Source organism: Lissotriton vulgaris, chromosome 4_1 (assembly GCF_964263255.1).
Source record: "Lissotriton vulgaris chromosome 4_1, aLisVul1.2, whole genome shotgun sequence".
Taxonomy (NCBI): Eukaryota; Metazoa; Chordata; class Amphibia; order Caudata; family Salamandridae; genus Lissotriton; species Lissotriton vulgaris.
This window is the reverse complement of record NC_141691.1, coordinates 1,518,849,880-1,518,864,700: the sequence shown is the minus strand read 5'-3', so window position 1 is coordinate 1,518,864,700 and position 14,821 is coordinate 1,518,849,880. Positions and strand designations below refer to the sequence as shown.

The 14,821-nt window shown below is 43.7% G+C and overlaps 1 protein-coding gene across 1 annotated transcript in view; it reads right to left on the bottom strand.

Annotated features, from left to right (window-relative positions):
* Nucleotides 1-14,821, bottom strand: part of RP1 (RP1 axonemal microtubule associated) — a 2,616,437-nt gene that overhangs the window by 1,906,219 nt on the left and 695,397 nt on the right. The window contains exons 17-18 of the mRNA XM_086965756.1: nt 6,217-6,394; nt 3,712-3,849 (exon numbers count right to left, since the gene is read on the bottom strand). Of these exons, the coding sequence (XP_086821882.1) occupies nt 3,712-3,849; nt 6,217-6,394 (316 nt within the window). The remainder of the gene's footprint in view (nt 1-3,711; nt 3,850-6,216; nt 6,395-14,821) is intronic.

The window sequence follows — 14,821 nt, the reverse complement described above, 5'->3', positions numbered from 1 at the left end:
ATCATCTCCTACGCCGACGACACCCAGCTGATCCTCTCCCTCACCAACGACCCCACCACCGCCAGAGCCAACCTACACGAAGGAATGAAGGAAGTAGCCGAATGGATGAAGAACAGCCGCCTGAAACTGAACTCGGACAAGACGGAAGTCCTCATCCTGGGATCCTCACCCTCTGCCTGGGACGACTCCTGGTGGCCCCCCGCCCTAGGTAGCGCACCCAAACCAACAGACCACGCACGCAACCTGGGCTTCATCCTGGACTCCTCCCTCTCCATGACCAGACAAGTCAACGCCATCTCCTCGTCGTGCTTCAACATCCTACGCATGATACGCAAGATCTTCCGGTGGATCCCCACCAAGACCAGGAAGACGGTCACCCAGGCCCTCGTCACCAGCCGACTGGACTTCGGCAACTCCCTCTATGCCGGAATCACCGCCAAACTCCAGAAGAGACTCCAGCGGATCCAGAACGCCTCAGCAAGACTCATCCTGGACATCCCCCACCGCAACCACATCCCCGGACACCAGCGAGACCTGCACTGGCTCCCGGTCAACAAGAGAATCACCTTTCGTCTCCTCACCCACGCACACAAAGCCGTGCACAACCAAGGACCAGGATACCTCAACAGCCGCCTCAACTTCTACGCTCCCAAACGCCAGCTCCGATCGACCGGCCACGCCCTCGCCGCCGTCCCCCGCATCCGAAGAGCTACCACAGGGGGAAGGTCCTTCTCCTACCTCGCCGCCAAGACCTGGAACTCCCTCCCGACCCACCTCCGCCTGACCCAGGACCACCTCGCCTTCAGGAAGCAGCTCAAGACCTGGCTGTTCGAGCAGTAGCGGACCCCCCTCCCCAAGCGCCTTGAGACCCTCCGGGTGAGTAGCGCGCTATACAAATGCTTAGATTGATTGATTGATTGAAGACAATCTCCATCCACCACTAATCTTTCTATTCTACATTCAGCAAGATCAAAATAGCACAAACACATCTTCAATGAAAAGCATAACACTTCAGAACCCTCCTCGACTCAGCCAAAAACAGACCCAAAAAACTATTTGACCTCATCAAAAATCAAAACTGCTCTCCCCCAACTATCAATCCTCATGATTCTCCAAAGAATGCAGCAGAATTCGCCATGTTCTTTGATGAAAAAGTAAAATCACTGGTGGATCAGGTCATTCACTCTACCTCCCTAGAGGAGCACAAATCCTTAGTCATTTGGCAGCACTTTGACATCATCTCTGAAGATGCCCTCCTCAAATGCATCCTTGAAACAACACCCTCTAACCATTCTTTTGACTCCATCCCTGGTGACATTGCCATTGATTTCTACACCTATACTCTTTCCTACCGGACCTGTCTAAATAACCTCTTCCCCAGGCAAAGCTCCCTTCCTGTTGCCCTTAAAACTGTGCAAGTTACCCCACTTCTTAAAGAAAATCCTGTCTGGTTTCATTCAATACTGTAGCACTGAAACAGCCCTGCTGCAAGTGATCAACGATGGGCCACATATACTCAATTAAGGAGAGTCTTGCATTCTGAATCTTCTAGACCTCTCTGTAGCCCTTGACACTGTTAATCACAACACTCTCCTTAACATTTTTCAACAGAGTATGGGTTTGGAAGGCACAGTGCTTAAATGGTTTGCCTCATTCCTCTTGGACAGATCTGAAATTATCAAAATAGAGAACAGTCTTTCGTCTTCATTGGTGGTAGGTCAAGGCGGCCCTCAAGGTTCTATCCTTGCATCCACTTTGTTCAATCCCTATTTGGAACCATTGGGAAATCTCCTAAGTAAATCTGGGATCCTTTACCATCTCTATGCGGATGACACTCAAATCTATGTAAATGTGTCTTCTGCTCACGATATCTCAATCCTCAACTCCACTCTCAACTCTAATCAAAACTGGATGTTAGCTCATCAACTCATTCTGAATCCTTCCAAAACTGAATTCCTCCTCCTCTCTGCCTCACTCCCTCCTCCTCCTGTCTAATCTTGGATGTATCAGCTGAATTTACTCAACAATAAACCTATTGTCGACAGCGTAAAATCCCTTGGTGTCATACTTGACAAAAGGCTCAATCTACTCTCCCACATCAATTCCATTGCAAAGAATGCATGGGGATTTGACGTTTCTTTCCCATTGCAAAGAATGCATGGGGGATTTGACGTTTCTTTCTGGAGAAAGACCTAAAAACATTGGTACAATCTCTGGTTCTCTCTAGATTGTACTATTGCAATTCTCTTCCGGCTGGCCTCCCCAAATCCCACCTTTCCCATCTTAAATCTGTTCTTCATTCAGTGGCTCGTTTTATATTTGGGGCCAAAAGAAGTGACCACATCACACCCATTTTGTCTTCTCTTTGATGGCTTCCCATCGAAGCAAAATCAATCTACAAGACTGCCTGTATCACCCACAAAGCCTTGCACACTTCCTTCCCTCAATACCTGGCGAATAAACTGAACGTTTCTGGAGGTTCTAGACCGTCTCGTAATGCGGAAAATGTACTGCTTGAGCCCCCCCACCTTCAAAAGGGAAAGATTGATGGCTCAATCCTTCTCAGGCAATGTGGTGAGAATCTGGAACTCGCTTCCTCCACTACTCCTACCACCACCGCTACCCCGACCATCAAAACCGACCTCAAATCTCTTCTCTTCCAAAGACACTTCCAGAACTAATACACCCCTTTTCATTTCCCTCAAGGAAATTCTTTCATTAATGTAAATTTGTAATCTATGCCTTTACAATCTTCATCCTATTGTGTTTTTTGTGTGACTGCCATCTGTTGTTTTATTTTACCTTTTCTTGTTTCTCGTTTGTTTCTGTAACGTGTAAATATGTAATATTCCCGTTATGTAAAGTTCTTGGTTCTATTGTAAAGCACTGTGACACCTTTGGGTAAAGTCTGTGCTATATAAAAATGCATTTAAATAAATAAAAATAAAAAAATAAAAATGTAGGGGCGCTGACAGAGGCAATGGAGGAGTCACGCTGCTGTGGTCTCCTGAGGAGGGCACTAGAACTTATTTTCTTTCAAATTACGTGCTGTTTAGAAGGGGTTTCTCTACTCAGAATTTTCTCCCAATAGAAAAAAAACCATTGTATTTCCACACCGGGCTGATTTCTCTAATGTACATAACTCAGATATGGCGAAACAGCAGATGAAGCGTGCCTTACCAGTAGTGCGCCTGTTAAGCTGTGGCTAGCACTGCTTTTCAGATGTACCGCTGGGAATGTTTGTGAATTCTCACAATTCATCCACTTACACGCTTGCATATGAGTTTGGCTACAGGTGTGAATATGTGACTTCTTTGTAAATCCTGTTCTTAGACCTTCACAGCACTCCAAGCATCCAGGAGACTTGTGTCAATCACACTGTCAAAGTGCTGATCATGTTAGGTTGGTTGTACATGATATTCCGCTGGCACCGTCAGATCTCAAGCACACGCCTCATATCTGCAGGTTGCAAACCTAACTTCAATGCCTTACCATACGCCTACGTCAGCACGTAGGAGGCCCGTACTTGAAGAGTCTTATACACCACAGGTGAGAGAAAGAAAGCACATCCATCGCATGGTAGCATGTGTGTAGCGGCTGATAACCCAAAGCCATGATGTAACATCCGTCAACAACAGCGTGATTTCCTCCCTGGGGAGAAAGCTCGTGCAGAAGACAGACATAGACAGAAAGCAGGGCTGTTCAACTTACTCTTGCTCAAGGGTGGCGAGTCTGATGGGCTCGGGGCCACTGGTTTCTGGGGTTTCTCTGGGTCTTGCTCAGATATATTGGTGACTTCTTTTTCTTGGCTGGCTGTTGCAGAGGTTCCCGTGGGCTTCTCCCTGCCAACTAAAATACAGATTCATTCAATGTCACCAAAAAGAACCCCGTGGTCTTTTCTCTCCACGTGCTTGTCAAGTGTTTAAGGTTAACGTTTGCAGAGTCACTTTGTGAGTCATGTTTTCCCAGCAGATGGCTGCAGCTGTTGATTGCTGGGCGCAGATATGTAGGACGTCTAGAAGAGAAGTGTAACCCTCAAATGTTTATTCAGAGCTTTGTAAGGCAATATACAAGGAATTCCTGAATGCAAATTATGTATTCGTGCTATGCAAATATCACTTTTACTGTATGGAAAGGCAAACTAGTGCATGCTGTCTGTCTTACACTGACTCCATTTCACAACTGAAGAGCTTATAAAATGCGCTAATACTGTGCTGCCCCGATTGTAATGCTAAATTATGTTTAAAAAAAAAAAAAGATTTACGACCTAGCCAGTTTCCCACTCTTCTGCTTGCTGTCCTATATTTCATGTTTCTGTGGTAAGGAGTATCCCTGGGTCAGCCTCACTGGCTTCATGTGACATACTATGTGTGCCCACAATATGTGCATACATGTGTGCCCCTCCAGCAAACACACTGGTCTCAGGGCCTAGGGGACTCAGGAGCGATGGAGCAATCCTTGCGGCAGGGACTACAAGCATCCCTGGGCCCTCAGGGACCAGACACTACTGCAAGCTGAGGGAGAAGCTTCAGGTGCCATCGAGGCTTACTTGTGGACCCCACGAAGGCTAATGCAGTGCTGTGGCTTTATACATCTACCAGACTGTCATTTAATGGCCTAATAACATTTCAACTCGATTGTAAAATGGGGACAATATAAGCAGTCAAGGACCAGGAGAAATATGCCCTCTCATGGACATAAGAAACACTCGACTGTTCAGGAAGTGAGGCACAACATAGGCACAGTTCCCGGACTGTGGAATTCAGTTCAGAAAGTTGCACTCATGGTTCATGATCAGTTTTACTTTGATGTTGGTCTGTGCTGACCCTCTACAGTCTCTGATGGGTGCTCTGGTTTGGTAGGAGCCAGAGCAGGGACACACCTTCTCTTACCCGGATGATACAGAGGATGTGTGGATGTGTGAGTCACACATCCTCTATGTCATCTTACTCCTAAGGGTGTGTCACACACAGTGTGTATGACACACCCTTGGGAGTAAGATGACATAGAGGATGTGTGAGTCACACATCCTCTATGTCATCGTACTCCTAAGGGTGTGTCACACACAGTGTGTATGACACACCCTTGGGAGGAGCAGCAGTTTAAAAGAGGCTTCGGTGACAACTTAAACAGGAAGACAACATCCTGGAGGGCGACAGTCTGCGGAGAGGACAATCCCCAGCTATCAGTAGTCTGCCCCCGCAGCTCCTTCATGTCCTACCTTCAGCTCCTGCTCATTGTGTGCTGCCATTTGCACTCTTGTCCTTTTTTATTTCTGAGAAAATTAATTCAGTTGATTAAAAAAAAAGAATAATATAAAAGTGAAAAGTATAGAGATTCAGAAGCGTATTCATCACACATTTCTAACCAATGAATCTAGAACTCTCTGTTTGCCTTGACGCGTTATATTTTGTCTATTGGTGACTCATATGACATCCCACACTCCTTGTGCAGAGGGGAGGGTCTTTAAAGTAAGTGTCCCGGCAGGCAGCATGTCCACCAGCATATGGGTGCTCTCTATGGCCCTTCCTATCTAGGGAGATCCTCTTTTCCCTTTTTCAACACTATTTCAATGGAGCGGTCAGGGGTGCTCGTATTCGTAACCTAGTGTGTGCAACATCCAGCTTCCATGTGAAGAATTGAGAAACATTTGTACATTTGACATTCAGAAGCCTGTTATTGCAGAGAGAGGACATTTTAGCAAGGTTACCTTTCAAGAAAATGTTACACCATTGCTACATTGATTCTAATATCTTGCAGCACACATTGTGCACATTCCCCTTCAGCTAAATTAAAGAAAAACAGACATGTTGCAATTATTTATACGCAAAATATCATTCTGTGAGCTTTGCATGCACGAAGCAAGAGACATTCCTTTTTGTGGCTTCATTTTAAGGACTAATACAAGTTTAAACACTCAATGCACAAATAAATACTATTCAATGCACCAATGGAGTTTTTATTAATGATAGGTTACTGCCTGTAACCTATAATAACATAGTCAAACAAACTTCAGGGAATTCACCGAATTGCAGCACATGCTACACCAGGACCTCAACATAGTGACTAGACAAGTAAGCTCTTTCTGCAGTTTGTACTCATTGACGTATGGAAACAGGACATAGGGATGGAATATTATTGCTTACAATTGTTTAAATATGTTGTATTTCTTAATCATGCAGGACCCATAGAATTAATATTGAAGCAGCCACTTACATTTGATGACCTGTGGGTAGATCAGGATATTTCTCTCTCCGGTGTGTACAAGTGGCTTCGTCCGACCATCAGTCAGAAAACCAACATACATTCCTCGGTTTCTGACAGACTCCAGACATATGGATCCATTTTCTAAGTTTTTCTCAATTTTAAAGTGACAATACTGATCGCCCGTGCCCTAGAAAAAGAAAATAAATGAGAAAAGTGAAGTGGTGTCTGGTACTAATCAAATTGAAATCAAAGTATGAAATATTTTCTTGCTATTAAAGGCAGTTTAGTTACTTTTATAGGATTTTTTTTTACAAATTTTATACACAGAATAATTCGGGTGTGAACCAATTGTTAATCGACTTCCGAGAGTTAACATCATCTTGGATTTCTTGGCCAAAGAAATAGTTCTCTGGCTGGAAATAGTTACTCTGTGGTCTACGAGAACATTTGAGTACACCTGCTTTTTACTGAGCAGATGTTAGTTGAGAGCGGAAGTTGAGGAGAAAGAGCTGTACCAGAGGAACGCCAAAGAAATTGAGTCTGAAGACTGGAGAGAGCTGTCAACAAGTGCACATGAAACTAGTCCAAGATTACAGTTTCATTACAAAAATGAAACTACCAATTACTTGTGGTGCAGAAGTTCCCAGGCGCTGGAATCCTAACCTGGCTCTGTATCCCAAGTCCTTACAAATATGAGGCCATGTGAGGTCAGATGCTGACCCCTTATTATAGGATAAGGGTGGGCCAGCAGGATTCTTGATTTAAGCAACATTATGGGAAGGTGTAAACATTTCACACATAGATACAACCACCATGCTAGCTGGTAGGACCAATTGAGTGAGAGTGGGAGTGTTAATAGAGGGGCGGGTAGATTTGGAAACCAACATTTCCCATATCTGTTCAGATGCATTGGAAAATGTATATCAAAGGGCATAAATGATGTTTTATTTTCGAAATATAACTAATGTATAACTGAGCCAACTGTATAACTGAATGTTCCCTTATAAGGAACAGTTACTCTAAGTGAAGAGGGTTTTGTAATAGATAAACTGCCTGAGAGAATAAACAGGACGTGGGATACGTTCTCTTATGGCTTTGCAAACTGGGCAAAGTAAACCACCTTTGATACTTGACTCTCAGGGTAGTGAATGAGGGCGAACAGTCACAGGCTATAGTGTGTGGAGTGGCACGAGCAAACACTTTAATGTCCAGCCCAGTGCTTGTCTTTAAAAAAAATAAAGTTCTTTTAATTACATATCTACACTCCAAGTTCAAAAAGTACTTTATTCGGTTAAAAGACAATAACCATAAAAGCAGCAGCATGAAATTTACAATTTACACAGGGAAATTTAAAAAATAACAAGTCTATTATATTTCATTAGCACCAATTGTTTTCCGTAATTTAAATACATGTTTAAAAAAACTTAAAACTACAGCAACGGTTAAAACTGAGTCCATTCTCTGACATTATAAAAAGGCTGGGCGACATCTATTTAAATTCATTTCTTTAAGGAAAGGGATTATAAATGTCCTACGAGGCATGATATAAAATTTACAAAAAAATAAAATATGAATATCAGATTGGGGCGAGGAATCATCACACGGGCAAGTAGATAAATTTTGCGGCCATGAATTCATTTCTGGGAAGGACAAGAGTCTAAAAACAATATTTAATCTAAAACGGGTCAAGAGGAATCGATCATAATTAGACATCGGCAGAGTTAAGTATGGCTGTACTTTATCGCCAGTTAATAACAAGACGTGCGAGGTAACTGTCTTTTCATTCATTTCCTCTCGCCTTCTCTTGTCTTCGAGGTATTCCAAGCACAGTTTTTTCAGCAGTTTTCTGGGTATATTTCCCATTGAGAGTGGGTCCTCGTAGTATTGTCGGCAACCAATTTGGATCATAAAACGTTTAACATAATCTAGCCAATCAAATCTACCCACATTTTCCATTTTTAATACGTCCAGCAACATAGCCCGATTCATGACACATTCGTATGTTGTCCATACCCTATGCCACAAGAGGATGGGTTGTGTTCTAATTAAATCCGAAATATGAGGTTGACCCAGTTCAGTATGGCAAATGTAGGTCGAAACACTTTGTGGTACTGCTAGGACGTCCCTCATAAATTTATTTTCGGCTATTTGAATTGGTTCTATATTTTAATACCCCCAAAGACCTGCGCCGTACAGGGCTACCGATGTACATGTGGCATTATATATAGTCAAGATTTCTCTTATTGCTTTTTTACCCAACTTTTTTTATAAAAGTCTTTATGGCCATTATTGTTTTTTGGAACAAAAGAGTTCTGGCCTTTACAGCACTTGTCCAACCCCCAGATTCATGGAACAAAATACCCAGGTAAGGGCATGTAGTGGTATTTTCCAAAGGAACGTTATTTATAAACATTCTTTTCATCTGTTTTCCAGATCTTGTGCCACAGTTCATGGAGAAAGTTTTACTACAATTGATTTTTAGATCTAGACTCAACATGAACTTCTCAAATGATATTATCAGTTTTTGTAGGACCAAGGGAGTACGAGTCATTAAGACTGCATCATCCGCATACAAGAGTGCAGGGATAGATCTCTTACCAGCCCTAGGCATATCCCTGCACTCCTGCAGGAGACAATGCTCAAGTCGATTTATGTAAATCAGAAATAGGAAAGGGGCCAGAACACACCCCTGGCGTACTTCACGTCCCACTCCGAATTTTCTAGTACATTCTCCCCTCCTACTATATCGGACTGAAGCTGTAGCTCCTGAGTATAATTCTCTCAGAAAGCAGATGATGGGATCTTCCATGCCCAGCCCTTTCAGGATTACCCACAATTTAGTATGTGACACACAGTCGAATGCGGACGAAAGGTCGACAAACTGAAGATACAGACATTCACCTCTTACCCTAGTATACTTTTGTTGAACAATCATTAAATTTAAACATTGTTCAACGGTTCCCATGCCCTTCTGGAATCCATACTGTAGGTCGCTCATTATTTCATTCTCCTCCGCCCAGTTCTGGAGTCTTTCCAGGATGATTCTTCCAAGGATTTTTACAGATGAGTCAAGGAGGGAGATTGGCCTACAACAAGCGCAGTTTCGTCTGTCTCCCTTCTTATATATCGGTACAATAACCGAGGTAAACCAAGAAGGATTTAAACCCCTAGCTAGTGCTGCATTAAAAAGTTGCACCAGCATAGGGCCCCAGATCTCAATATTTGCTCTGTATAGATCTGCTGGGATCCCATCAGGACCTGCGGCCTTGCCTCCCTTCCTTGCTTTCAGACCCATCATGACTTCCTCCAGAGTTATCACCAATTTTTCAGCCCCCAATCCACCATTACCCATTTTAAAAGGATCTATAGTGTGAGATTCATCTTGGGATCTATAAAGGTTTGAAAAATGCTCCACCCAGTCCTCCTCAGTAATTGCTATCTCCATACGGGCCTTGAGATTGTCAAAGAGGAAAGGGGTATTAACCGCCCGCCAAAATGCAGATGCATCCTTCGACTGTGAAGCCTCGCAAAGGGCTTCTAGGGCCTCCTTTTTTATAGCATTTTTCTATTTTTTAAAGCCTCGTTATATGTTTTCCGCAACCCTCTTATTTCTAGCGGGTCTCGGGGTGACCTGTGAATAGCGTGTTTTAAGTCAGTTAGGTCCCTTGTACATGCGTTGTCAAACCAACTTTTATTGCCCTTTGTCCTTTTCTTTGCCTCCACCCGCTGACTATTTTTAATTTCAGAAGCTATTATGTTAAAGTGCTCTATTATCTGCTCACTATGAGACTTCTCCCCTAGGCAAATTGCAAAACTATCTGAGCAAACGTTCAGCAGTTTCGGGAGGAACATTTCTGGGATGACCTTACCCCATTTTAGAGTGTACCCGTTCTGCCTCCCCAAAGCCACATCAGAGACTGTACGTAAAGAGAGCACGTCTTCATGATGTTCTTATGACTATAACTATTTGAGGTAATAATAAAATCAGTGGACAATGCCCCTCTACCCATAAATGTAGGCCCGAAGGGAGTAGGTTTTTGAGCTATTTCGTTGGCGCATCCCAGGTCGTACATGAACAGTATTTCATTTAGTAAATCCCCGATCAATGAGTGGTCAAAATTTGTCAGATTGATATCCTGCTCTAACATTAGGCCCCAAATCCCCTGTTTACCCTTTGAGCAGAGTGGACAATTAAAATCCCCCCCCCATAAAATTATCAATTCCCTATTGTTCTTGTCAATTTCATATTGTATATCATCACTAAGCATTTTTAGAGTATTGGGAATTTCATCTTTCAGAATATTATTGTAAAAGTTTATGATAACTACATTGATTCCCTTCATAGTGCTTAGGGTTATTACTTGATAGTAACTAGATTTAGGGATAAAATGATCTTTCTCGTACTTGAGCTGGTTTGAAAGGAACGTAATTAAGCCTCCCTTTGCTCTTCCATGTTGACCCCCCACGGCCGGAGTAAAAAAGCTTCTATAGCCGCTTATATACACTGGATCAATAGACCAGGTTTCTTGGAGGGCCAAAATATCCCGACCATTTATGACAGTTTCCCAGGATGGGGTTTTAATTTTATTCCTTGATCCTGCCACGTTCCAAAATAGGAGAGTACAGGATTTCCTATTCTCATTTGCTACAAAATCACCCAAGGAAATATTACCCAAAACCTTTTCAAAAGGGGAACTTGCTCCTCCACAATTACCCCCCTCATTTAACTCTGGGGTGCTCAAGGTCTTACAAAGATCCTCTTCAATATCACCATGGTTCATTTTTGGGACCAATTCTGGTTGCAAGGTAACCTTATTACCCTATGTTCCTATGAACATATGTTCTTTTAGATTCCCCTTGAAATCACCAGTGTAGTCCCCTGTTCCTAATATTTTGGTCTGGTGAGTATCCTTCTTGTGTCAATCAACATATTCAAGCCCTGAAAAGGCGTCAAATCGAGTATGGGTTGGTATATTATAAGTAGGTAAGGCAAAACCTCTATTGTCCCAAAAATAGTTATTTCCAAAATTAGGTCCTGGAGTTGATGGATAAAAATGCCTTGGATGGAAATGTAATGCTCTCTGTGTTTGGGAAAAAGGAGTCTGACTGTATCCATATTGGTTAAAGCCAGACCTGCTTACAGGCTGCCTTACTGCGTCCCTATTTTTAGAATGTTTCACTGGAAAATAAGGGTAGAAGTAGCTAAGATAATGAGTGGAAGTAGAATCGCTACTTCTTGAATCATACCAATCTCCAATATGCCTGACAACTCTATGATCTTTAAAATTTACAATAATTACATCCCCTTTCTTATCATTGGGTCATGGGCCCACCCAGGTTGAATGCCTAACATTCAGAATTTCCCCATTAATATGGGCAGGCAAGGGTCTATTATTGCGTAGCCAATTGGTCACTTTATTTCTTGAAGCTCGGTGATCTTCCCTGGTGCCCATAGGGAGCTCAGGGACACCCGCCATGACTATTGCGTAAGGAGCAGCTTCTGGCGGTAAATCAACTATTCTGTGTGAATGCCAATTTGTATTATGGAAATTCCCTGTCCCGTTCTCCTTAATAGCCTTATTTTGCGAAGGCTCTGCCCTTTCTTCCACAATCAAATTTCCCCCCCCTCTTGGACGCCTGCTTTACTTAAGGTTTGAATTTCAGGCACAGGCTTCTTTTTCAACAAAGGGGGTGGCTGAACTTTTTTCGGGGAGGAACCGGTTGGCTTCTTCCCACCTTGATTTGATTTTATAGAGGGAGTGGGACATGGTGGGACTTGTTTAATTACTGTCGTCATTGTGGCAGATGTTCCTCTAGATTTTATGATATTTACCCCCTTGGCCAGATCTATTAATAAAAGTGTTTTTTTTCTACCTTTGTATCAATCAGGTCTAGGTGAGTGTTACACAGATTTATCTTTTCTAACAGAGGCTGTATTAGTGATTTTACCAGACTTTCAATTTTTCCCAGGAGGCCGCCCTCACTAGAAGAACAATGAGTTGTCGTTAAAGGGACCATAGGAGGAGTCAGTGAATAGACCACGTCAACCAATGTTGAAGTAGAGCTCCTCTTCTGTATTTTGGCTTGCCGGGTCTTTAATGGGCAACCCCCTCTTTTTTTTTGTATTTTGGCGTTGGGTGGTGACATGTGGTTTATATTGGGAGAAGATACAGCAGAGAATCTAGGGGAATTTGATAACCCTTCATCATCATAACTATTATACGGACTCGACAAGGACGCACGAGTACTAATGGGAGTACTCAACAGGGAAACCTCAGTGCTAGAATATTCTGACGCTTCCCCTTTATCCTCCCTGTCTCCAGTGTTTACTAGCCCAGTGTGTTCTGCAATAGTATGTGTTTGGGTTGGCGATGGTACTGCCCCTATGTGCCCCAAAGAGGATCGTTTGTCTGTCATTGAGTCCAGAGGAGGACCCCATTTAGGGTTAGATATATCTGCTTTTTTTTGATTATGCTTCCCCCTTCGTCTTGGTTTTGCTTTTTTGACTATTCTAGCAGAACGTGGGGGAGACGAGGCATGTTCTATTTCCACAATAGGGATATCTGGCCAGTCATCAAATCTTTCAGCATGCACCTGGGCTATGGCCGTCACAACTTTCCCAGGAGCAGTACGGGGATTGTTGGGCATGGGTGTGTCCGCCACTAACAGTGACACCTCATCCTGTATCGATCTAGGACTCCCCTGGCCTAGGGAAGCCCTTCTATCGTTATTGATCTGGTTTATCTTCTTAATCAGATAATTATCCATGGGACCTAGCCCAGAAACAATTTTATCACTTTTGTCTTTTTTATCTTTAGACTAAGCAAGGGCGGTAAATCCGTTCCGCTCGCGGATTTTGCAGATTTTTGGTAAATTTGCAATCCGCGAACGCTCACGAATTTACCGAAAATCCGCAAATTCGCACGCAGCGGATTTTTTTTTCTTGGTGATACAATTTTGCGGCGTGCAGTGTAAGTTCGCAATTGCGAACATGTAGGTGCGGCGGGCAGCAAATGTAAATGTAAATGTAAAATGTAAATGTATAGGCATTTATATAGCGCACTACTTACCCGGAGGGTCCCAAGGCGCTTCGACCGCTGCGAAACCATTCCTGGCTTCCCTGAGAGATGGTCCCTTAATGGGTATCTCCAGGGTGAGGCCAGGCATCCCCGGCGGTCTGGTGGGGCCGTTAGTGAGGATGAGGCAAGCTAATGCCCAGAGTTGCCGAGTGTGATCGCTGATCAGAGTGGGCACCGAGGCGAGAGAATTATCGAGTCCGCTGACCCTAGTCCAGAAACCTGCCGCGCCGGGAATCGAACCCTGGTCCCGGGCCGTCCTCTGCTCTCGGGTCTGCCGCCTCTAACCAGTGAGCCACACTACCTCACTCAACAATCTCGCACTCGCGAAATTACAAAAATTGCAATTCTGCACAAGAAATCCACGAGCAAGCAGCATAAACCTTCTGAAAATGATGATTTTTATGAGAATAACTCCTCAGGTTGACATTTGCCTGCACTTTTTTGGATTTGAGGCCTTTTGACTTTCTTTGGATCACTTTTGGATTAGAAATCAACTTTCACAAGTAAGCTTGTTTGGGGCATTACAGTTGCTGTAATACTGTTCTGCAGAAAAACAAGTTTTTCTAAACTGAAAGCAGTAGCACTCAGCAGGTGCAAAAGTTCAAATTCATCATTAGTAACCATTCCCTGTAGTGCTTTCTGACTGGGGCCCCTCCAGAGTTCAGTTGCTAATTGCAACAATTGTATGACCCTGCTCTGACCCTCACAGCCGGATCATAGAATCGCTACAAGTAGGCCACAAAGGTCCTGGAAAAAACAAAAATTGCACTGCAACAGAAAGCAAAATACAGATAAGGAAGCAGGTGCCAGACTGGAATTTTAAAACAGTGACACATTAATAAATCAACCCCAAATTAATTCATGTCAGTTGAATCAGGGCAGGTGTGCTTGCTTTTTCCCCCCATAATCTGCAGTGATGATGAACCAGAGGGTGGCATTGATGTACCAGAGGGTGGCATGGGTGAAACAGAGGGTGGCAGGGGTGAAACAGAGGGTGCTGGGAACCTGTGATGATGAACCAGACGTAGAAACAACATAATCACGACCGTTGCGAGCCGACATGTAAGTTCGCAATTGCGAACTGGTACAAAATCCTCCCGAACTGGCAGAAATCCTTGCGAACACAAAAAAAAAATCGGCAAATTCGCGAGAATTTGCGGATTTTGCAGATTGCGAATTCGGAAATTCGCAAAATTCGCGAACGCCAGATTTGCAAAATTCGCCCATGCTTACTTTACACATCATACCAGCTTAATTCCACACACAGTCTAAAAGGTTATTATAACAGAACAGGCCTGAAGCGATCAGCGCTCATTACCTGCAACTAATATTTAAAATAGGAGCTCACAGAGAATACCTGCGTACGGGTCTTCCCTTCAAGACCAAAGTCTATGACCCAGTCCAGTCTCCTCAGGCCTCTGAGGGCCCGCCCTTTGCCCGGGCTTAGCCCCGGCGCTCCCGCGACGCGGATAGGGAGGAAAGTTTTAAGGCGCATCCGGGCGCGTGTGTGACGTGGCCGGCGCTTTGCCCCCTGG